The sequence below is a fragment of the Neoarius graeffei genome, chromosome 11 (genome assembly GCF_027579695.1).
Source record: "Neoarius graeffei isolate fNeoGra1 chromosome 11, fNeoGra1.pri, whole genome shotgun sequence".
Lineage (NCBI taxonomy): Eukaryota > Metazoa > Chordata > Actinopteri > Siluriformes > Ariidae > Neoarius > Neoarius graeffei.
The window spans coordinates 1,471,384-1,498,226 of NC_083579.1; the positions used below are offsets into that span (position 1 = coordinate 1,471,384).

At 45.8% G+C, this 26,843-nt stretch overlaps 1 protein-coding gene across 1 annotated transcript in view; it reads right to left on the bottom strand.

Annotated features, from left to right (window-relative positions):
- Positions 1-2,231: 2,231 nt before the first annotated feature.
- Positions 2,232-26,843, bottom strand: part of ttc27 (tetratricopeptide repeat domain 27) — a 95,274-nt gene continuing 70,662 nt past the window's right edge. Inside the window, exons 11-20 of the mRNA XM_060933226.1 lie at positions 25,142-25,237; positions 18,047-18,169; positions 10,523-10,750; positions 8,447-8,545; positions 8,291-8,343; positions 7,729-7,894; positions 5,929-6,126; positions 5,682-5,793; positions 2,794-2,894; positions 2,232-2,479 (exon numbers count right to left, since the gene is read on the bottom strand). Of these exons, the coding sequence (XP_060789209.1) occupies positions 2,354-2,479; positions 2,794-2,894; positions 5,682-5,793; positions 5,929-6,126; positions 7,729-7,894; positions 8,291-8,343; positions 8,447-8,545; positions 10,523-10,750; positions 18,047-18,169; positions 25,142-25,237 (1,302 nt within the window). The 3' untranslated portion in view covers positions 2,232-2,353. The remainder of the gene's footprint in view (positions 2,480-2,793; positions 2,895-5,681; positions 5,794-5,928; positions 6,127-7,728; positions 7,895-8,290; positions 8,344-8,446; positions 8,546-10,522; positions 10,751-18,046; positions 18,170-25,141; positions 25,238-26,843) is intronic.

The window sequence follows — 26,843 nt, forward strand, 5'->3', positions numbered from 1 at the left end:
AATCAAAGTTTTTGCAAAAAAACAACAACAAAAAGCTGCCGAGCTTCTAAAGTGAAGGGAAGCGCTGGTGAGCTGCAGCACCAGTTTCACGTCCTGCTGGGGAGGGAAGGTTCACCCCACTGCTGGACTGCCTTATTAACATCCACAGCTAATGCCAGCACAAAGCTGAACTGCACTCACTGACCACTTTAACGCTCTGCACTGGAAGGGGTTTGGATCCGAAACTGTGATGTCATTTCCTGAGGTTTTGTAGGAAAAGCCGAACGAGTTCTCTTCATTCCCAGATGGATGACGTCACAGGGCGCATGAGCAAAGAGTTGATGAGAAACATTCTCCACATTCTCAGCGCTGGCTGGGTTTTTCCCCCCTGCAGCTAGAAAAGTCCGGTTTTGGAAGGAAGCCGAGTTCTGTGAACTTTCTGAACACGAGTTTTCTGTTCTGTCTCATTAAAGGGTCTTAAACAAACAGGTCACTAAACTGAGCCGGATGTCAGGGAAGAAGGGAAAAAAATGCCCATATAAGGGAAAAAAAATCATCACAAGAAAAAGATAAATTAAAGATAAAACCTGATAAGAGCAGAAATTTCTCAAGATATTTAACAACAAAAACATTTGTGAAATAATTAAAAGTTTTCCTGATGACATTTTGGAGTTCGACCAAAAACAAGAAATCTGAAAACGATGTCGAAACAAACAACAATCTCCCGGAGAGCTGCTGAGAATGATCAGCCAGATGGTTCATCGTTTGGAATTCATTTAAAAACTAAAATATCTGAAACGTAACATTTATATCCTGAGTAAACGTTCTCGAAACTGAGCTTCAAATATTTTCACAAGTGTTTCATTTTTATTATCCAGGGTGTGAGATGTTTAATTATTCCAATTCATTCAGTTCTTTACATCCACAACATTAAAATGCCCTTTAACTGACAGTCCATGTGAGCACAGATGAGGAGAAAAGCTTCATCACATCAATACATTCTTTTACACATGTTGAAATTTATGGATCTGGTCAAATTCAGAACAGCACAAATAATGTACAAAGTGAGGAATAATCTATTGCCAAAAATATACAAGGAATGTTTAGTGAGAGAGAGGGGGGATATAATCTAAGGGCAGACCTAAATCTTAAAAAACCAAAGGTTCGAACAAATATGAAAAGCATGTGCGTATCGAGCTGTGGGGTGACTTTATGGAACAGACTGGAGACAGAAATAAAACAAAGTGCAAATATAAATCTGTTTAAAAAAAGGTACAAAAAATATTTTTAAGCAAGTATATTGAAGAGGAAGTATGTTAACGGAGGATGATGGGGGATAAATAGAATAGGGTTGATTGTTATATTAGAACTAACTTAGTATATGGTATATATTTATTTTTGGGGATAGTTTATATATTCATATTTACAGGGATAGGTATGTAGTATATATTTATTTTTGTAACTAAATATTTATATAGAGGCGACACGGTGGTGTAGTGGTTAGCGCTGTCGCCTCACAGCAAGAAGGTCCGGGTTCGAGCCCCGTGGCCGGCGAGGGCCTTTCTGTGCGGAGTTTGCATGTTCTCCCCGTGTCCGCGTGGGTTTCCTCCGGGTGCTCCGGTTTCCCCCACAGTCCAAAGACATGCAGGTTAGGTTAACTGGTGACTCTAAATTGAGCGTAGGTGTGAATGTGAGTGTGAATGGTTGTCTGTGTCTATGTGTCAGCCCTGTGATGACCTGGCGACTTGTCCAGGGTGAACCCCGCCTTTCGCCCGTAGTCAGCTGGGATAGGATCCAGCTCGCCTGCGACCCTGTAGAACAGGATAAAGCGGCTACAGATAATGAGATGAGATGAGATATTTATATAGATATTTATGAAGTGTATATATGGTATGTAGTATATATTTTTGTAATTATATATTTATATAGATATTCATGAAGTGTATATATGGTATATATTTTTATAGGTGTATTAATGTAGTTTGGATTTCGGGGTAGTTAAAAAGGGGTGGGAAATTAAAAAAGTATTGTACTTCTTCCCACTCCTTTTTCGAACAATGTGCGGTGTTTTGTAATGTCTTAGCTCTTTATGTTATTTTATTTTTTTTAATTTCTCGTTTTCTTTCTTTTGTACGTACAAATAGTTACATACATTTTTTATACATGTTCGAAATAAAAATAAATTCATTCATTCATTCATTCATTCAATACACATCCTCACCTTGGAGAAATAAAAAGGCGGAGTCTGTTCAAACAATACAAAAAAAAACTTTATTCTGAATTTTCATGACTCGCAGTTTATTCGCACATTTTATCCGACACTGTATAGTGTGGGGAAGGGGGAGGAGCAGAAGGCGGGGTTTTGGAGGGAACCTTATTCTGATTGGCTGCGCAACTCGGCGCTCAGGTCCTGTAGCTCGGCGATTCGCTGCTCCAGTTGGGTCACATCGTTTTGGAGCTGATCGTGAACGCGTCCCGTTGCTACATCAGTGTAGAGTTGCTATGGAGATCAAACACCAGGTTATGAGTTCTTTCCATTATATCTGTCTGTAAAAACTTTGGTGACTTTATTAATAAAGTGCTGACATGAATATTTCTGCTCTTGCAGTGTAAAGTGGGCGGAGCAAATCCTGAGAACTAATCTAATGAGAAGAAGCTAAACATAGCAGGTGAAGGATGATCAATAAGAGCCAAGTATTCAAGTGATCACAAGATAACAATGTGAGTTAAAGCCAGGTGAATTAATAAAAATACAAATCTTAGTGGAAATAGAGAAAGTGAGGATGAAGTGATGAAGAGACTGAAGCTACTGACTTTAGCTTTAGTGGCTAAACTCTTCAGGCTGAGGCGAGCCGACGAGAGCAACTGCAGCGCTTCCTGGGGATTCGACTTCAACCTGCTACAGCGGACACACACTGGGGGGAGAGGGAGAGGGAGGGACGTTATTAAACACCTTCAGCTCAGGGGCTCGACATTCAACATCACAGACAGTGAGAGTTCTGGGGCTTAAAGGGCACCGGGGTCAGTAAAAGTGCCACTGTGTGAGAGTGTGTGTGTGTGTGTGTGTGTGTGTGTGTAATATTTCTTCTCATTCTGTTTGTCCTGTTGAACTTGGATGACATCGTTTTGCACCTCAAAGTGAAATCTCTCTCTCTGTTTCTCTCTCACTCTCACACACAGAGTTCTCATGAGGATGAGGACACTGATGAGAGCGTGACCTTTCTCCAACACTCTGCTCATCTCAGCGGTAATGAACCGTGTTCGGGGCGTCGGTTCTGTACGTCCTCTGAACTCGCCGTTACACATCCACAAGGCATGTTTATAAACAGAGACTCTGGGTGGCGCTGTTCCATGAGGGGACAGACCGAGCAAACCATGACGACGGCATACAGTTACAGAGAGAAACCAGGATGATTCGTCTGTGAACATCTAAACCTGCCTCACGGCTGTCCAGGACAGTCAGGGTCACATGACCAACACGGTACACCAAACACCAGTCCAACACATTCCATGCAGGACGCACAGAGTGAGCGATCACGTCTGGCTGCATCACATCACATCACATCACCACACACTGAGCACAGAGCCGGGAATTCCACAGGAACTGCACAGCAGGTAACGACAGACAGGGCACGGATTGGGTAACTATACAGTAGACACACATCAGGTAGGCAATACACACACAGCGCAGAGCCGGGAACCGTACAGGGGCTGCAGATTGGGTAAGCACACACAGCAGGTCTGCAGTGGGATACAGTAGAAGCACATCAGGTAAGTACACAGGGAACACAGACAAACTAAAACCAGCACTGTGTGTGTGTGTGCGCGCGCGCCCACACACATGTGGCTTTCTTCAGATGGAGTAGAATATTTCCCAGAATGCATCAGCCAAGTGCCCTTTCTCTCTCTCTCTCTCTCTGACACACACCAGATATATATATATATATATATATATATAGTATAATGTATAAAACACATAATAAAGCACCTACACAGTAATGTACACGCATGAAAAATGACACATTTAAACACGCTGACATGCGCGCGCGCGCACACACACACACACACACACACACAGAATGGTGTAGCTGGGACGGCCCATTATCTCACATCAGCTCCTTTATAAATCACTAAGATCAACAGCAAGACCCTGAAGGACAAAAGGTGGAGGGGTGTGTGTGTGTGTGTGTGTGTGTATTAAATGGCAATGACAGCAAGAGAGACCAGTTTCCATCTAAGTACACACACACACACACACACAGCAAACTCACAATAACTTCCAGACAGGCAGGTTTACAGATTGTCTAATAACGAAATCGCGCACATCTGCATTTTGCTCTCTGGTTTTATTCGGGTTTCAGAACACAGCTCACGCTTTACGATATTTTCCCGTTATTTACTGAGCCAAACAGAAATAAACTCACGCTGAAATGTTTATGATCTACTTTAAGGCACATGATGTAACTCTGTCTCAAAACTCTGTTTTCATTGCTAAATGTCTCTTGTACGCAGAACTAAAACTCGACTCGTTATTTTTATGTAAATTCCTGTAACCCATTATTTCTTTTTTGATAAACTAAAAACTAAATAAAGGGTTTTTTTGTTTTTATTTTACACCAACACTAAGTTTTCTGACATCACAGCACTGGTGAGTTCTGGACTCTGATTGGTCGCCAGGTGTTGATTAGTTTTCTATGACAGCAGCTCTGACTGTAGTGCAGGTTTGTATTAACTCTCTCGCTCTGATACATTATTGTTTCCATAGTAACAGCAGGTGCGTTTTTGTTAATAAGGTGACGTTTTCTCCAGAGTAAGCAGGTGTTTGTGCATCGTTTCTGGAAGGAGTCTCCAGTGTCAGTGCTCTGTAACAGTCAGAAGTGAAACTGGAACTTTTCCAAAAGTTTTCCAACATCATCTTTGCAGTTTCTTGGTTAAAAAAATATGACAAGCTGCTTTTTTTTTTGTCTTATTAACTTCGAAAGAGAGAGAGAGAACTGTTTGTAGCTGCTATAACATCAGTGAACAGGAACTAACTGAATATTAGCTGTACCTATAAATGGATAAAAATGGAATGGCCTGTCATTCTTTAATCAATAAAGTGGTAATTGTGGGTAAACTGCTGTGGCGTGAGAGGAATAAAACACTTAAGAATGTGCTGTTAGAGGAAAATAATCAACTTCAGAGTAACTTTAGTTTCACTCCACTGTGTAGTTGATTATTTTCCTGTAACAGCACCACACACACAAGTCTACTCCTGAAACATTACTGCAGAGACGCACATCAACAGCGAGAACAAGAACACTTTGTATAGAGGGTGCCATTAATTTTAAGCAGCCTCACCTAGGAATTTGTTGGAATCCGTTTTTTTGAGTTACTGTTGAACTTTAACAATAATAAACACTTCCTGTATGTAAATAAGTTAAAACTAATCGCTGATGAAATGATTTTTGCTCCTCGTGATCTTCACACTGTGTGTAGAAATACGACTGTATACGCTCATTAACATCCAAACACATGCTCATTTGAATATTTAAAATCAGTTTAAATGTGAGACCTGGCGACTTGTCCAGGGTGAACCCCGCCTTTCGCCCGTAGTCAGCTGGGATAGGCTCCAGCTCGCCTGCGACCCTGCAGAACAGGATAAAGCGGCTACAGATGATGAGATGAGATGAGTTTAAATGTGAACGTGTGAGTGTTCTCACCAGCGGCCATGTCTACGGCTCCCTTTATCACGTCCTTAAAGCTGCCTGGGTCTTTCTCCCAGCCTGATTTCTGCATCTCACACCGATGGGCTTTAGACAGGAAGTGTAGTGCCTACACACACACACACACACACACACACACACATACACACACTTAAAATGGTCTAATAAATAAATAAATCCGTTAAACTGATTAACATTTCTTTAAGACAGAAGGGGTGGGGCAAGAGAGTTCTCCAAGCTCCACCTTCTCGTTCTCCTCTTTGTTATCGCTATGACCGTCGCCATAGAGACGGGCATACTGCTTCCATATTTGGGCGTCAGTGCTGCAGCTGGCAGAGACTCGGCCGAACAGCTCCTGCAACTTGGCTCTGTGATTGGATGCCCGGTTGCCACGGTGATCAGGCAGGTCATCAACCACCGCCCTGACAAGAATCTCCAGAACCTGCAGGAGACAAACAGGTACCTGTGAGTCTCAGGGTAGGAGGCGTGGCCTGTGTGTCTGTCTCATGGAAGGAGGTGTGGTCTCAATCTATTAGTCTTAGAGAAGGAGGCGTGGCCTCTATCTGACTGTCTCATGGAAGGAGGTGTGGCCTCTGTATCTGTCTGTCTCAGTGAAGGAGGTGTGGCCTCACTCTATTAGTCTCAGGGAAGGAGGTGTGGCCTGTGTCTATTAGTCTTGGGGAAGGAAGTGTGGCCCCTGTGTCTGTCCCATGGAAGGTGTGGCCTCTGTGCGTGTCTCATGGAAGGAAGTGTGGCCTCTGTGTGTGTTTCATGGAAGGAGGTGTGGCCTCTATCCATCTGTCTCAGGAAAGGTGGTGTGGCCTCCATCTGTCTGTCTCAGGAATGGAGGTGTGGCCTCTGTATCTGTCAGTCCTAGTGAAGGAGGTGTGACCTATATATCTCACTTTTTATAAAGGGGGCGTGGCCTGTGTTTATCGATCTCAGTAAGGAAAGTATGACTCCTCTATTGGTCAGTCCCAGTCTCTTATAGTAAAGGAGGTGTGGTCTCTGTCAGTCCCAGTAAAGGAGGCGTGGCCTTTGCGTGTAAGTTTCACTTGCAGTATATGATATGTCTCTGTTTTCACACGTCCTGTTTGTAAAATGTAATAAAAACTGATAATTAGAGAACGTAATGAGGCACAACTGAACAAACACCTGAGCCGCCTCTTCCCTTTCCCTGGACACCCACTAACCCCAAACACACACACACCTCCTGCTCTTCAGAGCATCAACTACGGCTCCTTTTGATTTAATTGCGTCGAATTAAGATCCTACGCTTCCCTGAAAAGATTAATCTGTTGTTTTTTCACTTGTTTACATCCATTTTTTCATTTATCACACACAGGGCAGAAAATGAGAAATGGGCAATAAAGCGTGGTTGATGTTCAGAAAGACGTAAAAATGAGGAATGATAAAACAAGCGGCTCGTATCCCACAGCAGCTGGTGTGATAACTGGTCCAAGAAATTGTTAGCGCTAGTGTTATGTGTTTTTGTTCGTTATCTTGTGTTAATTGCAGCTGAGACACACACTAACGACTACTCTGACTTTTTCATGTCCCACTGTGCCAATGTTTTTTATTCACGATGACTCTCAGGTGTGTGCTGCTGCAGCGTGACTGTGATATCATTTTAACATCCAACTCAATCAGACCTGCGCGTGCACACACCAGTGTTTCATGTAAAGTGTGTGTGTGTGTGTGTGCTTTTTCAGTAATAATAATAAGCTTTCTTTATTAAACATTTTTCATACAGAACACAGAATAAAAGAAGTGAAAAGATAAGTACAAAAATAAACAGGTTAAAAGTCAATAAATAATTTTAAGAATACATAAAAATAATAAATAGTAATTAAAATAATTGTCTAAAATTAAAATGCAATTACATCTACCAAAACAAAGGTATTTTCATTAAATGGTGAATAAAAAGACGAATTTTCAAATTCTCTTTAAAAGACAACGGTTACACTGAATTACTCTCAACACACACAACACACCTGTTACTGGACAGCAAAGCTAAACCTGAAAGCTCTCCGTCCCCTCTCACCTCTACGTCCTTGTACTTGTCCCTCAGGTCCAGGAGACGGTGATACGCTCGAATGGCCTCAGCAAACTCGCCCACATCGATGCACACGGCGATGAAGTTCTCCCAGATCTGCCAGCGCTCAAAGTTACACCTCAGAGCCTCCTGCAGTGTGTGGAAAGCCTTTTCTCTGTCCAAGCAAAAACACACCAACATGTCATACTCATCCATCCATCCAATAACTCATCCATCCATCCATCCATCCATCCATCCATCCAATCAACAACTCATCCATCCATCCAATAACTCATCCATCCGTCCATCCATCCATCCATCCATCCATCCATCCAATCAACAACTCATCCATCCATCCAATCAACTCATCCATCCATCCATCCATCCATCCATCCATCCATCCATCCATCCATCCATCCATCCATCCATCCAATCAACAACTCATCCACCCATCCAATAACTCATTCATCCATCCAATCAACAACTCATCCATCCATCCATCCACCCAATCAACAACTCATCCATCTATTAAACTGTCTATCCATCTATCCCTCTGTTCACTCTCCCTTACTTTTTCCGCAGTTTGATGTAGGCTGTGGACAGATTATTCCAGGCCTCAGAGTTCTGGATTTACAATAAAAGAGAAATTAACTCGTACTGTTTCACCATTTAAAACTAAGCAAAAGGAAAAGGTCATGTGACCCACAGAGCAGGTCATGTGACTTACATCTGGTTCCAGTCCCACACACCTCTGGAAGGCTTTAGCGGCTCCTTCATAACCCTCCAATGCAAAATACGCACAACCTAAAGAGAACCAAACCCCCAACTGGGGGAGAGAGGGAGAGAGAGAGAGAGAGAGAGCGAGAGAGAGAGAGAGATTTACTTGTTAGATGTCTTTAATGCATTAAATGCCCATAACCCCAAATCCAGTAAACTTGACCTATTAATGAATAAAAAAACATCAAAAGATCCTCCAAACACCCCACGCTCCTTTCTACCCTCTGCGCCCAAAAACTGTAAAATCTGTAAATACCCCAAACACCATTAAAACACGGTTAATACCTACAGCCACTTAGAGAAACCTTAAATATACAGATCTTAATTTCTCCAACCAAATAAACAAATTACAAACCAGTTCAAACACACAATAAGCACCACCATAAATACCCCAAACTGCAACCCGCCCCACATCCCCCCATTATACCTCAGTAACAAACACCGCATTCAGGGGCCGGCCTCAGCGTTCATCACCCTTCAATTTCCCACATTCCTACAGACCGAGTACACGCCCTCCAGACGACCTCAAAATACCCTTAAAACCCCCAAAACATTTAATAACCCTCACACTAACCCACTATTACACTGTACAGCTAACCCCCCCCGCACACACACTAACCCACTATTACACTGTACAGCTAACCCCCCCCGCACACACACTAACCCACTATTACACTGTACAGCTAAACCCCCCCCCCCACACACTAACCCACTATTACACTGTACAGCTAACCCCCCCCACACACACTAACCCACTATTACACTGTACAGCTAACCCCCCCCACACACTAACCCACTATTACACTGTACAGCTAACCCCCCCCACACACACTAACCCACTATTACACTGTACAGCTAACCCCCCCCCACACACTAACCCACTATTACACTGTACAGCTAAACCCCCCCCACACACACTAACCCACTATTACACTGTACAGTTAACCCCCCCCCCCCCCCCCCCCCCCACACACACACACACACACATGTTCAGTTCCTCAACAAAAATGAACAGTGAGAAAGGGGGGGGTGCATTATAAATTACTGATTAAGCTCATTAATTCTATGAATCTCTTTTGCCGTTATGTGATTTTGCACATTTTTTATGGTCATGCGATGGGTGGACCATCTGTCTAATCTTTTTCATCTCTCCCTCCATCCTTTTTCTTCATTCAGTCTCTCCATTTCTCCAACATCAAGGCTTAGCATTCTTCTTCCCTTCTCTCTCTGTCTTTCTCTCTCATCTCTCTGCTTCTTATTCTGTAGCCATCCCATTATCCCTCCCTTCCTCCCCCTTGTTTTTAATCCCCCTCTCATTGGTGGAGGTTAGTGAGGGCGAGTGAGAGATCACACCGGGGTCGTTGCAGCCCAATGCCGCTAAATTACACTGCCTTATTGTGGCTCGCTGGCCGACTCTCACACTGCGTAAGGGATAGAAATTGTTAAAAAAGAGCAAAAAAATTATTTTCATCACTGGAGGAAAGTGGACACACTGCAAAAAAAACTGAAAACTGAATTTGAAGAGAAAATTCATTAACACTAGTGAAATGATCTTGCTGCATGGACGGATAATTTTACTTGACAAGACATCTTACAATCAGTTGGTTACAGTCTAGAACTAGTTTTAATAATCTCAGAGTTGGTGTCTTGTTTTCTTCTAATAGGAAATGCGAGATCGTTTCAACTATATTCAAGATATTCTAACTTAAGATTTAATTTTTGCAGTGTAGAAGAAAACAAGACACCAACTCTGAGATTATTAAAACTAGTTCTAGACTGTAACCAACTGATTCTAAGATGTCTTGTCAAGTAAAATTATCCGTCCATGCAGCAAGATCATTTCACTAGTGTTAAGGAATTTTCTCCTCAAGTTCAGTTTTCAATTTTTTTGCAGTGCACCTTTATCCCCTTCATCTCCGTCCTCTTTTTCCACCTCCGTCTTCACCGTCACTGAGTTTTATCACTGAAATCTCTTTTCTACAGAATCATGTACTATGTATGCACGTGTGTGTGTGTGTGTCTATACCTGCATAGGATTGATGCCCAGCGAACGTTCGAAACACTCCACACACTCCTGGAACTCTTTATTCCGGAGGTGATGGAGGGCTCGGGACCTCTGTGCCCGAGCGCTGCGGTGTTTGGAGAGCTCCCAGGCTCGATCGTAATACTGCGGATCCTTTAACACGTCGCCCAGGAGACAGTAAAGAGATGGCGTTTCCTTCTTCTCCAGCTCTTGCCTCAATATCTCCTCCGCCTGTGAAACAGACACCAGATCCACTCAGCTGTATCTAACACAAACCCTTAAACCCTTAAATGAATACTTCTCATACATCGTTAAAAGCGCAGTAGCTCTCTAGAATTCACCTGAATGTCCATCAGCTATCTCTAATCCCCCACACACACCTCATATACCCAAATACCCCTCAACAACCACTAAACACTTACATACCCTCAACACATCATCACACCCAAATACACACACCTAAACACACACAGATGCTCCAAATTACCCAAAGCCCCCCAACAGAACCCAATATACACCACTAAATACCACCAATTTGTCCTAAAAACCCAGTAAGTCCTTACAATCACACCTAAAGAACAATAAATACCACCAATACCAAACAAACCAAAAATACCCAAAATCACTCCTAAAAAAGTAAACAACCCCAATCAACACTAAAACCCCAAGCACCCCAAAATTCCCCATAACTACCCACATACTACCTCAAAACCCCAAAGACCCCTAAACATTTCTCAAGAGATCACATATGGCCCTTTTCCACTACCCTTTTTCAGCTCACTTCAGCTCACTTCAGCCCGACACGGCTCGTGTTTCGACTACCTCATTACAGTACGGCTCAGCTCGCTTCAGCCCTGCTTAGCCCCCAAAACTCGCACGGTTTTGGAGTGGGGCTGAAGTGAGCCAAACCGAGCTGAGTGAGGCTAGGGGCGTGAGCAGACACTCCCCTGTGCACTGATTGGTGAGGAGGAGTGTCCTCACATGCCCACACACGCCCCGCGAGCACGCTGGATCTGTAAACACCGTAAACCCGGAAGAAGGAGAATTACGAATTATGAGAATTTCGGGAGCCTTATGCGCCTCGCCTCATCTATACGCTCTTGCCAGTGTCTGTTGGCGTTGTTGGTGACAACAAGCCACAGCACCAAGACCAGCAACACTAACGACTCCATGTCCTCCATGTTTATTGTTTACTATCCGGGTCGTGAGACTACCACTTAAAAGGTCACTGATGTCACTGTTTGCGCTGCTTAACGACATCACGTGACGTCCACCCACTTTCGCTAACTCCACCCAATGTGTCCACCCACTTCCAGCCAGCACGGTTCAGCACGGTTGTAGTCGAAATGCAACTCCAACAGCCCCGCTCAGCTCGACTCAGCACAGCACGGCTCAGCCCGACTCAGCCGCGTTTGTAGTGGAAAAGCGGCAATACTCATAACAAATACTTGAAACCACTCAATACATCTAAATAAACATACAAATCACCCATAAACATAAAATGTCCATCATCTTCCCATTAAAGACCCTAAATACCTTTAAATGACCCCCAGTAAACATCAAAACTCCCAAACAAACACAATCACTGCTAAAGCCCAGTAAAATACCCCAACACTCCCCACCCTAAACACCAAAAGAAATGTACACCCCACCTCCAACTATAAAGACCCAAACAGCATCATGGTCCCATATGATCCCTAAACCTGAATACCCATCACTCACCCTTAAATACCCCCGAATAAGCACCAAAACTCTTAAAGCCCCAAAACAAAACCCTAAAAAAAGCCAAAAGCTCCCTTTGCTGCCCATAAAACCATAAACACGCTGTAGCCTTTGGAAGAACTTTAGATTCCGAACAGCCCAACAATGGAAGTCCGATAGTTCTGTGACAGTATTGTGATTAGTCACGTGCTGGAAAAAGGCATTAAAGTGCAATGAATCATGAAACCACCCAACTTGTGAGTAACGGCACCTTCTCAACGGAGAGCAGGTTTCCCCCTTTAACGCTGCCAGATTGGTTCGATCCACTTGTGTAGGTCGCTGGGAAAGGGAATTGATCTGGGCAAGAAACGGCCTGTTTTCCTGGCGAAGGAATCGAGCCGCTCCAGATTCTCAACATGTGTAATTTACTACCACTCTATCAGGAACTTGCATGAAAAAAACCCAAATTCCTGTCAGTATTCTGCAGGATCAAGACCAGCTTCATGATGAACACAAACAACTCCATAGCAATTCATATCTGTTTCATTCTGTCACAAACAGCCACAACGCCATGGAGTCGCTTTACAGCGCGATACGAGCCACGAGATCCTGCACATTCCTGAGTAATTAGCTCACGCGGGTTGGAGAACATTAGCTCCTTTTCCTGTCGATCTTTTACATTTCACCCTCCTCAGCCTTGTTCACATTTCCCCTCAGTCTTTTCTCCACACACACACACACACACACACACACACACACACACACACACACACACACATCCATTCTCCCTGCTTGAGCTTGACAGATTTACATGTGGCCCGCTGACCCACAATGCACCAGTCTCATGCATAATTTAAAGGGTCATTCTGCACCAAATGGAACGAGAACTGCAACTCTGACATATACCTCAGGAAAGGGCCCCGGGGGCCAGGGCCCTGGAGAACAGGCCAAATACACTTCATCTCTTCAACTTACCCTTTTATTTGATCCAACCTTTTCCTCCTTTACTCTTTATTTCCTATTATCCATCTATTTTCTTCCTTTTCTTTACAGTACTTGAATCTCTCTGCCCTTCTCTTTACTCTCTGCTCTTCTTCAGATTGTGCTGCCTTTCAGAAGATGAGGTCATTCATCTTTTCAGTCAGGAAAGAGGACAAAGCGAGAAAAATAGAGAAGATAAAGAAAAAAGACAGCAGTTATTCAGTTCCATCCCAGGCAGTGAAGCGCACACCAGTTTCTGAGCTCAGACACAACTTCACACTCAAGTTCATACTCCACTTCACTCCTCAGTCTGAACTTCACCTGACCATCAAGTCCACACTTCATCTCACACTCGGGTCTGTTCTCCAATTTGTGCTCAATTCATACTTAAATTCACCTGAATTGTTACATGACTTCACATTCCAGTCCATATTTGATAACACATCCATCCCCTGATCCAGCTTCAGCTTCACCCCCGCCCCCGGTCCATACTCAACGACAAACTGCCCCATCCTGAGTTAATACTTGACCTCACCCCCCCAACTCCCAAAACAGACTCTATTTCACCCCCAAGTCTAAAAGATTTCATGTTTCAGTCCATTCTCAACTTCACCCTCCAGTCTATAGTTCACTTCTGCCACCCAGTCATCCATACTCAATTTATCCCCCCACCCCCAGGCCGTACTCGACAATACCCCCCCACCCCCAGGCCGTACTCGACAATACCCCCCACCCCCAGGCCGTACTCGACAATACCCCCCCACCCCCAGGCCGTACTCGACAATACCCCCCCACCCCCAGGCCGTACTCGACAATACCCCCCCACCCCCAGGCCGTACTCGACAATACCCCCCCACTCCCAGGCCGTACTCGACAATACCCCCCACCCCCAGGCCGTACTCGACAATACCCCCCACCCCCAGGCCGTACTCGACAATACCCCCCACCCCCAGGCCGTACTCGACAATACCCCCCCACTCCCAGGCCGTACTCGACAATACCCCCCCACTCCCAGGCCGTACTCGACAATTACCCCCCACCCCCAGGCCGTACTCGACAATTACCCCCCACCCCCAGGCCGTACTCGACAATTACCCCCCACCCCCAGGCCGTACTCGACAATTACCCCCCACCCCCAGGCCGTACTCGACAATTACCCCCCACCCCCAGGCCGTACTCGACAATTACCCCCCACCCCCAGGCCGTACTCGACAATTACCCCCCACCCCCAGGCCGTACTCGACAATTACCCCCCACCCCCAGGCCGTACTCGACAATTACCCCCCACCCCCAGGCCGTACTCGACAATTACCCCCCACCCCCAGGCCGTACTCGACAATTACCCCCCACCCCCAGGCCGTACTCGTCAATACCCCCCACCCCCAGGCCGTACTCGACAATACCCCCACCCCCAGATCGTACTCGACAATACCCCCACCCCCAGGCCGTACTCGACAATACCCCCCCACCCCCAGGCCGTACTCGACAATACCCCCCACCCCCAGGCCGTACTCGACAATACCCCCCACCCCCAGGCCATACTCGACAATACCCCCCACCCCCAGGCCATTCTCGACAATACCCCCCACCCCCAGATCATAGTCGACAATACCCCCCACCCCCAGGCCATACTCGACAATACCCCCCCACCCCCAGGCCATACTCGACAATACCCCCCCCCAGATCATACTCGACAATACCCCCCACCCCCAGGCCGTTCTCGACAATACCCCCCACCCCCAGGCCGTACTCGACAATACCCCCCACCCCCAGGCCGTACTCGACAATACCCCCCACCCCCAGGCCGTACTCGACAATACCCCCACCCCCAGGCCGTACTCGACAATACCCCCACCCCCAGGCCATTCTCGACAATACCCCCCACCCCCAGATCGTACTCGACAATACCCCCACCCCCAGGCCGTACTCGACAATACCCACCACCCCCAGATCGTACTCGACAATACCCCCACCCCCAGGCCGTACTCGACAATACCCCCCACCCCCAGATCGTACTCGACAATACCCCCACCTCCAGGCCGTACTCGACAATACCCCCCACCCCAGATCATACTCGACAATACCCCCACCCCCAGGCCATTCTTGACAATACCCCCCACCCCCAGATCGTACTCGACAATACCCCCACCCCCAGGCCGTACTCGACAATACCCCCCACCCCCAAGCCGTACTCGACAATTACCCCCCACCCCCAGGCCGTAATCGACAATACCCCCCCACCCCCAGGCCGTACTCGTCAATACCCCCCACCCCCAGGCCATACTCGACAATACCCCCACCCCCAGATCATACTGGACAATACCCCCCCCCACCCCCAGGCCGTACTCGACAATACCCCCCCACCCCCAGGCCATACTCGACAATACCCCCCACCCCCAGGCCATTCTCGACAATACCCCCCACCCCCAGGCCATACTCGACAATACCCCCCCACCCCCAGGCCATACTCGACAATACCCCCCACCCCCAGGCCATACTCGACAATACCCCCCCCAGATCATACTCGACAATACCCCCCCCCCCCAGATCATACTCGACAATACCCCCACCCCCAGGCCATTCTCGACAATACCCCCCACCCCCAGATCGTACTCGACAATACCCCCACCCCCAGGCCGTACTCGACAATACCCCCCACCCCCAGATCGTACTCGACAATACCCCCACCCCCAGGCCGTACTCGACAATACCCCCCACCCCCAGATCGTACTCGACAATACCCCCACCCCCAGGCCGTACTCGACAATACCCCCCACCCCAGATCATACTCGACAATACCCCCACCCCCAGGCCATTCTCGACAATACCCCCCACCCCCAGATCGTACTCGACAATACCCCCACCCCCAGGCCGTACTCGACAATACCCCCCACCCCCAAGCCGTACTCGACAATTACCCCCCACCCCCAGGCCGTACTCGACAATACCCCCCCACCCCCAGGCCGTACTCGTCAATACCCCCCACCCCCAGGCCGTACTCGACAATACCCCCCACCCCCAAGCCGTACTCGACAATTACCCCCCACCCCCAGGCCGTACTCGACAATACCCCCCCACCCCCAGGCCGTACTCGACAATACCCCCCCACCCCCAGGCCGTACTCGTCAATACCCCCCACCCCCAGGCCATACTCGACAATACCCCCACCCCCAGATCATACTCGACAATACCCCCCCACCCCCAGGCCATACTCGACAATACCCCCCCACCCCCAGGCCATACTCTACTTCACTCCGCTAATTCATTTACAACTTCACATCAACAGACTATACTTGATTCACCACCAGCCCATACTCCTTCATGCTCCAGACCATACTAGACTTCACCTCAATATTCAACTCCCCCACCCCATGCCTACTCAACTTCACCCCCCCAACCACAAAACACACTCAAATTCACCCTCCAGTCTAGAGTTGACTTCTGCCACCCAGTCATCCACACTTGATTTAACCCCCCCCCCCACAACTTCATGTACAACTCAACATCCTCAAGTTTTTCCCAACTTCACCCCAACCTGTACTTCTTCATTCTCCAGGCCATACTCCACTTCGGCTCCTCGCCCGATGCTCCACTTTGGCTCCCCACCAAATACTTGACTTCACCCCCCCACCCCCATCCTTACTTGACTTTACCCCCCTTTCCTTTTACCCTCCCCCACTTCCTAATACAGTATAAAAATCTGTCCATATGTGACTTTATATTTTAGAGTCACTGTCCAGCTCATGTTTGTTTTGTACGAGTTTAATACTTTATTTCGTGATTCAGCTCACATTCATTTTCACACGTGAATTCACACTCGACCTCAAACTCATCAGCACACTCTGTTGTGGAGTCTGCAGTTGGTTCTGCACCAGAATTTCTCGCTCACTTCGTATTGGACTTCATCCTGACGCTGGAGCTTTTAGCTCAGACTGTGTGTCTACTGACCCGAGTGCGTGTCTCTAATCAGATTGGGACACAGAGCGCTTCTGTAACGGAATAAGGCAGCAAAATAACTCAAACTGTACTGAGCAGTGTGTGTGTGTGTGTGTGTGTGTGTGTGTGTGTGTGTGTGTGTCTACCTACAAGTTTATGGGTAAGTGGATCAATATACATGCACATCAATCCATATAAGTGTTTCTTCTGTGTGTGTCATACTTGGCTAGGTCAAGAGTGTGGGGGGGTGGGGGGGTGTCATGCATGTTAGTAGCCATACTTTTATATCTGTGTGAGATAATAATAATAATAATAATACATTTTATTTATAGGCGTCTTTCAGGACACTCAAGGTCACCGCACAACAAATACAATAATAAAAGCAATCGATAAAATGAAAAACAATCAAAATAGTGCAAAACATAATAAAACAGATGGTGGGGGGGATACTTTTCAACATTATCCTTACACACACACACGCACACACACACACACACACACACACACACATACACACACACACACACACACTTGATGTAACCAAGTATGACAGATGAAAAATGGAAGAGGAAGAGGTCAGTGATGTCAAATGGAAGTAGAAAGGACGGAGAGAGAGAGACAGAGAGAGACAGAGAGAGAGAGAGAGCATATAAAGGAAAAACAAGAAGAAAGAATGGCTAGATGATGAAAAAGAATATGAAAAAATATTTTAAAAAAAAGAAAGAAAAGAAGAAAGAAAAAGAAAACACACATGGATGGCAAAAAGAGAAAGGCAGATGAGTGATGATGTCACTACCTGCTCAATGACATCATATTTAGGCATCTGACTTATAAAAAGCATCTTAGCTTCAATTTGTACCCAAAATGTTGTGGTTGTTTGTGTGTGTGTGTGTGTGTGTGTGTGTGTACCTTGCCATGCTGGCCCATTTGCTCCAGGCAGATGACGGCATCTTCCCAAAGTTCCAGTTTCTCATAAATGAGCAGAGCTGAGCTAGTTAGCCCAAGATCTGTTAGCAAACTCGCTAACTGTCTCTGCAACACACACACACACACACACACACACACACACACACACACACACACACACAATGTCAACATCTTCAATAAAAGGCGGATCAGAAGAGTGTAAATAGTGAAGATTTATTGGGAAAGTCTCTCTCCCTCTCTCAAAGGCTTCATTCTGCTCCCTAATACACACACACACACACACACACACACACAGGACACTGAACCACACTCTTACTGAGCGCAAAATTCTCTCAGAATCTCTAGCTTTCTGCAGTGGAACACCATGATGTTCCTCACTGGAACGCTTCATTTCTAAAAGTCACACCCTGATGTTCCTCAGAGATCACTTCAAAAACTGGAATTCTGTCATATTCCTGTCAGCAAATGTTCCTCGGCATACTGAGACATTCCTAACCGGAATACTGCACTGCTCCTCACAGGAACACTCTGACATTCCGAACAGGAAAACTGTTACATTAATCAAAGGAATAATAAAATATTCCGCACAGGAACACTGACGTCCTCTTAAACAGATACGAGGCATTTCTTTAATCTGTGCACGATGTGACCTCGATACGCCTCACCTTGAGTAGTGTATCACAGCCCAAGTGTATTATGGGTAAATCTATAAATCACAAGAGTGCTCAGTGGCGTCATCGGGCAGAGAGGAGTGGAGTACAGAGACACGGAGACGTGATGCTAATGATAAACACGCGGATACAGGATGGGGGGAGAGAGAGAGAGAGAGAGAGAGTTCCGATGATAAATTGGAATAGTGAGAAAAGAGAGACAGAAGGAAGGAAAGAAAGAAAAAGGAAAGAAATGAGAGACAAAAAGAGAGTCAGAGAGAGGACTGTTTCCCTGTTGACCCATCTGTGCACCCTATCAGTGTTCATGCTCTCCAACACACACACACACACCTGCAGCCTTTTATCATACTTGTGGTGAAATGATTCATTCTGTAAGCAACTAAACCAATATCTGAGATCTGCGGAATGCTTCTGTCTTCCACCTGCATGTCTCTCACACACACTCGTTATATGCAGGCCTCGTCTCCCCCGCGCTCACGGCTGCTCGGTTCTCGATCCCCCAGGCAGCGATCTCAGCGCCTTCAATTCCAGCTTTATTGCTGTTCTTCGTTATTACACCAAGCCACCGATGTCATCTGCTCCCTCCCACCTATCCATCCGTCCGTCCGTCCCTCTCTGCCTCTCTCACACTCTGCTCTCATTTTCTTCCCTTTTCTTATGTTCAGCTCAGTTTAAATATCCACAATATATAGTATAAAACACACACACACACGCAATTCAATTCAATTTAATTCAATTCAATTCAATTCAATTCAATGCCTTTATTGTCATTATACATCAAGTACAACAAAATTATGCTGCTACTCCAACTCGGTACTCAATACCATCAATAAATAGTAAAATAATTAAATAAATAGAACAATAAAACAATGAAAAACAACAACATCTATACAGAATGCAATCAAGAATAAAAAATACAACGTGAAGAGTTCATAAGTGAGAGGGTGGCTTAGGCAGTTGTCATTTCTGTTTGTTGAGGTATGTTATGGCATACGGGAAGAAACTGTTTATGAATCTAGTGGTTCTGGGTTTGATGGACCTACAGCGCCTGCCAGAGGGCAGCAGTTCAAACAGATGGTGACCTGGGTGAGAATCGTCCTTGATGATAGTTCGTGCTGTGGAGAGAACACGGGAGTGTGCGGTGTCTGACAGAGAGGGAAGGGGGCAGCCGATGATTCTCTCTGCTGTCTTTATGATTCTCTCCAGAGCTTTCTTATCGGCAGCAGAGCCCCGCGAACCACGCAGAGATGCAGCATGTCAGGATGCTTTCTATAGTCGACCTGTAGAAAGACACCAACAGCTTCTGACACGGATCGTTTTTCCTGAGTGCTCTCAGGAAGTGAAGACGTTGTCGAGTTTTCTTTACCGCTGCCTGTGTGTTTAGTGACCATGTTGTGTTGTCTGTGATGTGGATGCCCAGAAGTTTGAATGAGTTCACTGTTTCCACACACACGTTATTAATGAGGAGAGACTGATGGTTTATGTTGTGTTTCCTGAAGTCTATTATCAGTTCTTTTGTTTTTGTGGCATTGAGGATGAGGTTGTTTGCAGAGCACCACTTGGACAGGCACAGGACTTCTTGCCTGTAGGCAGACTCATCGCTGCCTGTAATGAGTCCAACCACAGTAGTGTCCTCTGCAAATTTAAAGACAGAAATGGAGGGAGATGAAGATGTACAGTCATATGTGTATAGTGAATAGAGGAGGGGACTCAGCACACAGCCCTGAGGTGAGCCGGTGCTGAGTGCAATTGAAGATGAGATGTGAGGGCCGACTCTGACGGACTGGGGACGGTTAGTCAGGAAGTCTTTGATCCACCTACAGATGGGTGGAGGGAGGCCAAGGATCAGCAGTTTACGAATCAGGATGTCTGGGATGATGGTGTTCAAAGCAGAAGAGTAATCCACAAAAAGCATCCTGACGTAACTGTTCTTGTGTTCCAGGTGTTCCAAGGCAGTGTGGAGAATAATGGAAATGGCATCATCTGTGGACCGGTTAGTTCTGTAAGCAAACTGATATGGGTCCAGGGATGAAGGGAAGCAGGTTTTAATGTGTTTTAGCACCAGTCTTTCAAAACACTTCATTATGAGAGGGGTAAGGGCCACCGGGCTGTAGTCTGCTAAACTGTTTGCAGATGATTTCTTGGGAACAGGGATGATTATTGCTGACTTTAGAGAAGGGGGGACGGTAGCCTGGGAGAGAGATAGATTGAAGATGTTGGTGAAGACAGGAGCGAGTTCATTGCAGCATGCTTTGAGTACCTTCCCCGGTACCCTGTCAGGGCCAGCAGCCTTCCTGGAGTTCACCATTTTAAAGACCTGCCTCACCTCATGCTGTTCAACGGTGAAGGCAGGTGTTGTGGTGTCCAGGGATGTTGTGGAGGAGGAGCTTCTGGTCTCGAAGCGGGCAAAGAAGTTATTTAGCTCCTCTGCCAGCAGGGCTCCGTCTGCTGCTGTAGCTGCTGTATGGCTGCCTCTGTAGTTAGTAAGATGTTGTAGCCCCTGCCATACTCTCCTCGGATTGTTATCCGTGACCAGATCTTCAGTCTTATCTTTATATGCAAGCTTGGCCATTCTAATCCCCCTCCTCAAACCAGCCCTAGCAGTGGTGTAAAGTGCTCTGTCCCCTGATCTGAAGGCTCTGTCCCGTGCTGTGAGGAACTGGTGGACTTGCGACGTCATCCATGGTTTTTGATTTGGAAATACCCGAATTCATTTATTTGCAGTTACATTATCAATACATGTGTTAATATAGAAAAGGACAGTTTCTGTGTACTCCTGAAGATCCAGATTTTCAAACAGGGACCATTCAGTATTTGAGAAACAGTCTTGGAGTAGTGCGAGTGCATTGTCGGGCCATGTTGTGATGGTTTTAATGCAGGGTTTAGCTGTCCTCCTAAGAGAGGTGTAAGCAGGGAGGAGAAGCAGAGAGAGATGATCTGAGAGGCCCAGATGGGGGAGAACCACTGTTCTGTAGGCATGCTTTAAAATGCAATAAACATGGTCAAGAATATTGTTTCCCCTGGTAGCACAATTCACATATTGAGTGAATTTAGGGAGTACTGACTTTAAGCTCGCCTGATTAAAGTCCCCTGCAATCACATGGACCCCCTCAGGGTGCTGTTTCTGCTGCTTGCTGATGAGCTGGTGAAGGTGGGCAAGTCCAGCGCTAGCATTAGCATCAGGGGCGATGTAAACAGCAGTCAGAATGACAACACTTATCTCTCTCAGCAGGTAAAAGGGCCTGCACAACACTGACAGAGACTCCAGATCCCGGGAGCAGTGACAGTCAATAATACGGCTCTGTGTATACCAGTTATTATTCACATACACACTCAGCCCCCCTCCTCTGCTCTTACCGGATATATAGTATATAACACACACACACACACACGCCTCCAAAATTACTGGAACACAAGGTCAGTTTTATTGTTTGTACTGTACACTGATGCAATCTGGGTTTGAGATGAGAATTTTACTTTCACTTCCTGATATTTATCTCTCGATGTGTTAAACAGCTTAGAGTATTTTTTTTAACCCACCCATTTTTCATGTGATCAAAAATATTGGAACATGTAGCTGACCAGTGTTTCTTGTCAGAGTGATTAAATAATTAATTGCACTGAATATGTGCTCCTGGTCTGAGCTCTGGGTTTCCCCTGTGAACACTGCGTTTGTTGTTAAAGCAGATAAACCACCATGAAGACCAGAGAGCTGTCTACAGGAGAAACGCAAGACATTCCGAAACTGAGAAAAGAGGGAAAGAGCGTCAGAGCCACTGAATAAGCACTGGGCGTCAAAAATACAACAATCTGGAGTATTCTGAGAGACAGAGAGAGAGAGAGAGAGAGAGAGAGAGAAACCACTGGTGTATGAACAACCAGACACGGAACAGGAAAACAACAGAAGCTGATGACAGAAACACAGAGAGCTGTGAAGAAAAACCTGAAAACAAGTCAGTGACATCATCGATGACCTCCACAGGGCAGGGTGAAGGAATCACAATCTCTCACTCAAAGGAGACTTTGTGAGCAGAAATACACAAACCACACCACATGCTGTAAACCTCTCATCAGCAGGAAGAGTCAGAGTAGAGTTCACAAAGAAATACAAAGATGAGCCACAAAAACTCTGGAACCAAGGTGAACCTCCAGTAAAGTGATGGAAAGACCGTGTGGAGAAAGAAAGGACCTGATCATCATCACTGGCTCATTAGCGTGATACAGTTACTCAAAGTAAGGAGACGCAACCAAATATGTAGTGTTATTCGCGTTAAGATGTCTGTTCCAATACTTTTGCTCGCCTGCTGCAAAAGGGGACATGCTCTAAGCTGTTTAACACATCAAAACGTAAATATCAGGAAATTTATCTGAAATTATGATCCATCATCGAATTCAGATTCTGATCTCAAACCCAAATCTCTTCAGTGTGAAACAAAATCAAAAGAACCGGCTCTGTGTTCCAATATTTTCGGAGGAGATGGTGTACTCACTGACCATTTACATGCATGCGTTTTTAATAAAGGGGTTGGAGAATATATGTACAGGTACCTGTGTGTGTGTGTGTGTGTGTGTGTGTGTGTGCACGCGCATTTATTTGAGGATTTCAGTCAACCATCAATAAACATTTTAGATGCTTCCACACTACGTCATGTCACGTGAGAGTTTTTGTGTACACACCCAAATGTACACGTGCATGAATTTAGTGTGTGTGTGTGTGTTTCCCCAAATATCAGCGAACTGAATGGTTTTGTTTTGTATAGAATTAAATTCCTGACAGGACGTGACAGTAGTTCTGATCTGATCTAGTTTCCTATTCATGTCTAGAGAGAAACACGTGATCCTCTCTCTCACACACACACACACACACACACACACACCTCCACAATTATTGGCACCACTTGTAAAGACTTTTTTTGTGTGGGGGATCCACCTTTTGGTAAAGTTGCTTCATCTTGCACTGAAAATATTTATTCAGAGAAAAACAAACCTCTCCAGAAATAATTATTATTGGCACCCCTGGAAGCGATAGTGAACCCAATGTACCCGAAGCGTGTTTCCATTTAAGTTGTCCATGTGTGAGTTGACTGGAGTGTGTAGGAACTTGCAAGCTGTAATTCATGACTTCCTGATGAACTGGGGAACAAATATGAGGCGACACAGAGGCCAAATTCCCTCAGCATCACCATGGGAACGATCAGAGGCACACAAACCCAATGAGGGAGAAGTGTGTTGACCTTCATAAGTCAGGGAATGGGGATAAAACATAGCTCCCCTCCTGAAAATGTCCCACACTCACCTGGAAGAGGAGCCGAGTTTATTTTACCCCACGGACAGTGAGGAGGGTAAGAGAGGCAAAACATCCCCAAGAGTCACTGTTGGTGAATTACAAGAAAAAGCAAAATCTTGGGGTTTCCGAGTCTCCAAAACCCCCATCAGACTCCACCTCCATGCCAACAGGTTATTTAGAAGGTTCCAGAAAAAAGTATTTTCTGTCCGTTAACCCCAAACATAAGAACCTGAAGTTTGTGAAACGCAACGACAACTTTGACTGGAACCGTGTTCTCTGGTCTGATGGAACAGAAATGGAGCTTTTTGGCAAAAAAAAAAAAAAACACTCGTGGTGTGTTTGGAGTAAACAGAAGGACGGCTATAATGAACAGAACCCGATCCCAACTGTAAAATATGGTGGAGGCCCTGAAACCTTGTGAGGGTCCACGGCATCACGGACTCCATGAAACACCAGGACATTTTAAATCAGAATCTGGCTCCTCTGACAGGAAACTGAAACCGGGTCGTCACTGGATCTTCCAGCAGGACGATGATCCGAAGTCCAAATCAACACTAAAATGGGTCACGGAGCACAGAATCGAGCTTCTGCCCTGAACATCTCAGTCCCCTGAGCTGAACCCCAGTGAAAACCTGCGGGATGAGCTGAAGAGGAGAGAGAGAGAGCACAAGAGAGGGTCGAGGCCCCTGGATGATCTGGAGAGACTGTGTAAAGAGGAATGGGCTCAACGCCCCGCTCTGGATCTCCAACCTTATAGAACGTTAGAGGAGCGACTCAGCGCTGCTTTACATATCGTCAAACACAGGAGGGGTGCCAATAATAATGGAACATGCGTGATTGCTGAAAATAATTATTGCTTGATGAGGGATTTGTTTTTCTCTGAATACATTTATTTTAATTAAAGGTTGGATTTTTCTCATTTGTTCAGCGTGAGATGAAGCGACTTCACCAAAATCTGGAGTTTTCTCTCTTCCACTCGTCTTCCTGTCGTTTGTGATCTCAGTTCTGTTCGTTCCCTTAAAGAACTCTGAATTAGTGAGTGAGGAGTAAAGTGTGCCTCAGTTACACACGGCTGTCGGTCATTTTTTAAAGAGTAAAGATAAATGCAAACAGTCGTACCTGCAGGTCCCAGTGTGGAGGAGCTCGGCAGCTGTAGAAGGTTTTCAGTCGCTCCGACACCGGACACTTCGTCTCATTAAAGAAATCCACCAGCGTCTGAAACATTTATCCACAGACATCAGATTTTAACTCCAACGCAGCAAAACCCAGAAGAGTGAAGAGCGAATCCACTGCTACAGTAAACTAATCAGGGGGCGGAGCTACTGTCCCCACCCTGACACTGATTATCTCCCAAATCCAACCACAATCCAGTTTTCCATTAATAACAAAGCGCACACGGAAACTTTTCTAGCGCAACTTCTTTCTCTCTGAATGCCTGGTGGTTATCACGACAACTCCGTAATACACACGCACTCACACTCCTGTTTCTATGGCAACCGGCTCGAACGCGTCTGTACAGACCGGCACAGTGTTTTAATCACTTTCTAATTATCATTTCCTTCAACTTTATTAGCAAAGAGTTCAACTGGACACTGATTTTAGCTATAAACGTTATACGTGTGTAAAGTTAGCGAAGAGGAACACACAAATTTAGATTTTTTTACATATTAAAAACACAAAACGTTTTCTATTTAGCGTGACGGAAGACGAGGACGCCACGCCAGCGCATCATTCAATCAGGAAAATTTAATCGAAACATTAACATGAGACTAATGAAGGGGCGGGGCTTCCAGGGGGTCAGTTCACATCAGACAAAGCTGTCAATCATTTTAGATTCACAATCTGATTGGTGGCGGCACGGTGGTGTAGTGGTTAGCGCTGTCGCCTCACAGCAAGAAGGTCTGGGTTCGAGCCCCGTGGCCGGCGAGGGCCTTTCTGTGCGGAGTTTGCATGTTCTCCCCGTGTCCGCGTGGGTTTCCTCCGGGTGCTCCGGTTTCCCCCACAGTCCAAAGACATGCAGGTTAGGTTAACTGGTGACTCTAAATTGAGCGTAGGTGTGAATGTGAGTGTGAATGGTTGTCTGTGTCTATGTGTCAGCCCTGTGATGACCTGGCGACTTGTCCAGGGTGAACCCCGCCTTTCGCCCGTAGTCAGCTGGGATAGGATCCAGCTCGCCTGCGACCCTGTAGAACAGGATAAAGCGGCTACAGATAATGAGATGAGATGAGATGAGAATCTGATTGGCTCATCTAATGTTTCTATTGAGTGGTAAAGACGACTTTGTGTATTTTTTTCGTGTGTCTCTGTAGCAGTCTGATGTGTCACGCTTTGTGTTTTAATCGATTTTCCCTGTTTGTAAATTTTTACTCTGAAGCCTGATGTGCTGGATGAAGCGATTTCTCTGCAGGTCATTGATCTCGTCCCGCTGACTCGAATCCTCCAGCAGGTTTTAAACATCCTGCGATTGGATTGAACAAGCAGACGACCCCAATACACACCGCGCCACTCCCACACTAATCCAGTTTCATCTCGGATTAATCCAGTTTATCGCTGCTGAAGGTGCGAGAGGATTCACAGCCTGGGATCAGAGCAGGTTCTGCTCAGCAGCAGGGTGGCGTTTTCATACGGATCGACATCAGAGCCGTGGATCCTGGAGTTCGTGTTCTCACTAGGATAATGCAATTCTTACATCACAATTATACAACGGTGTATTAGAGTTATTATAGGTTTAAAAAAAAAACCTAGAGTTTGAGATTAGAGTTGGAAATTTACAAGAAAAAATCTTGGAAGATTTGCGTTTTATTTTTATTTATTTTTGGTC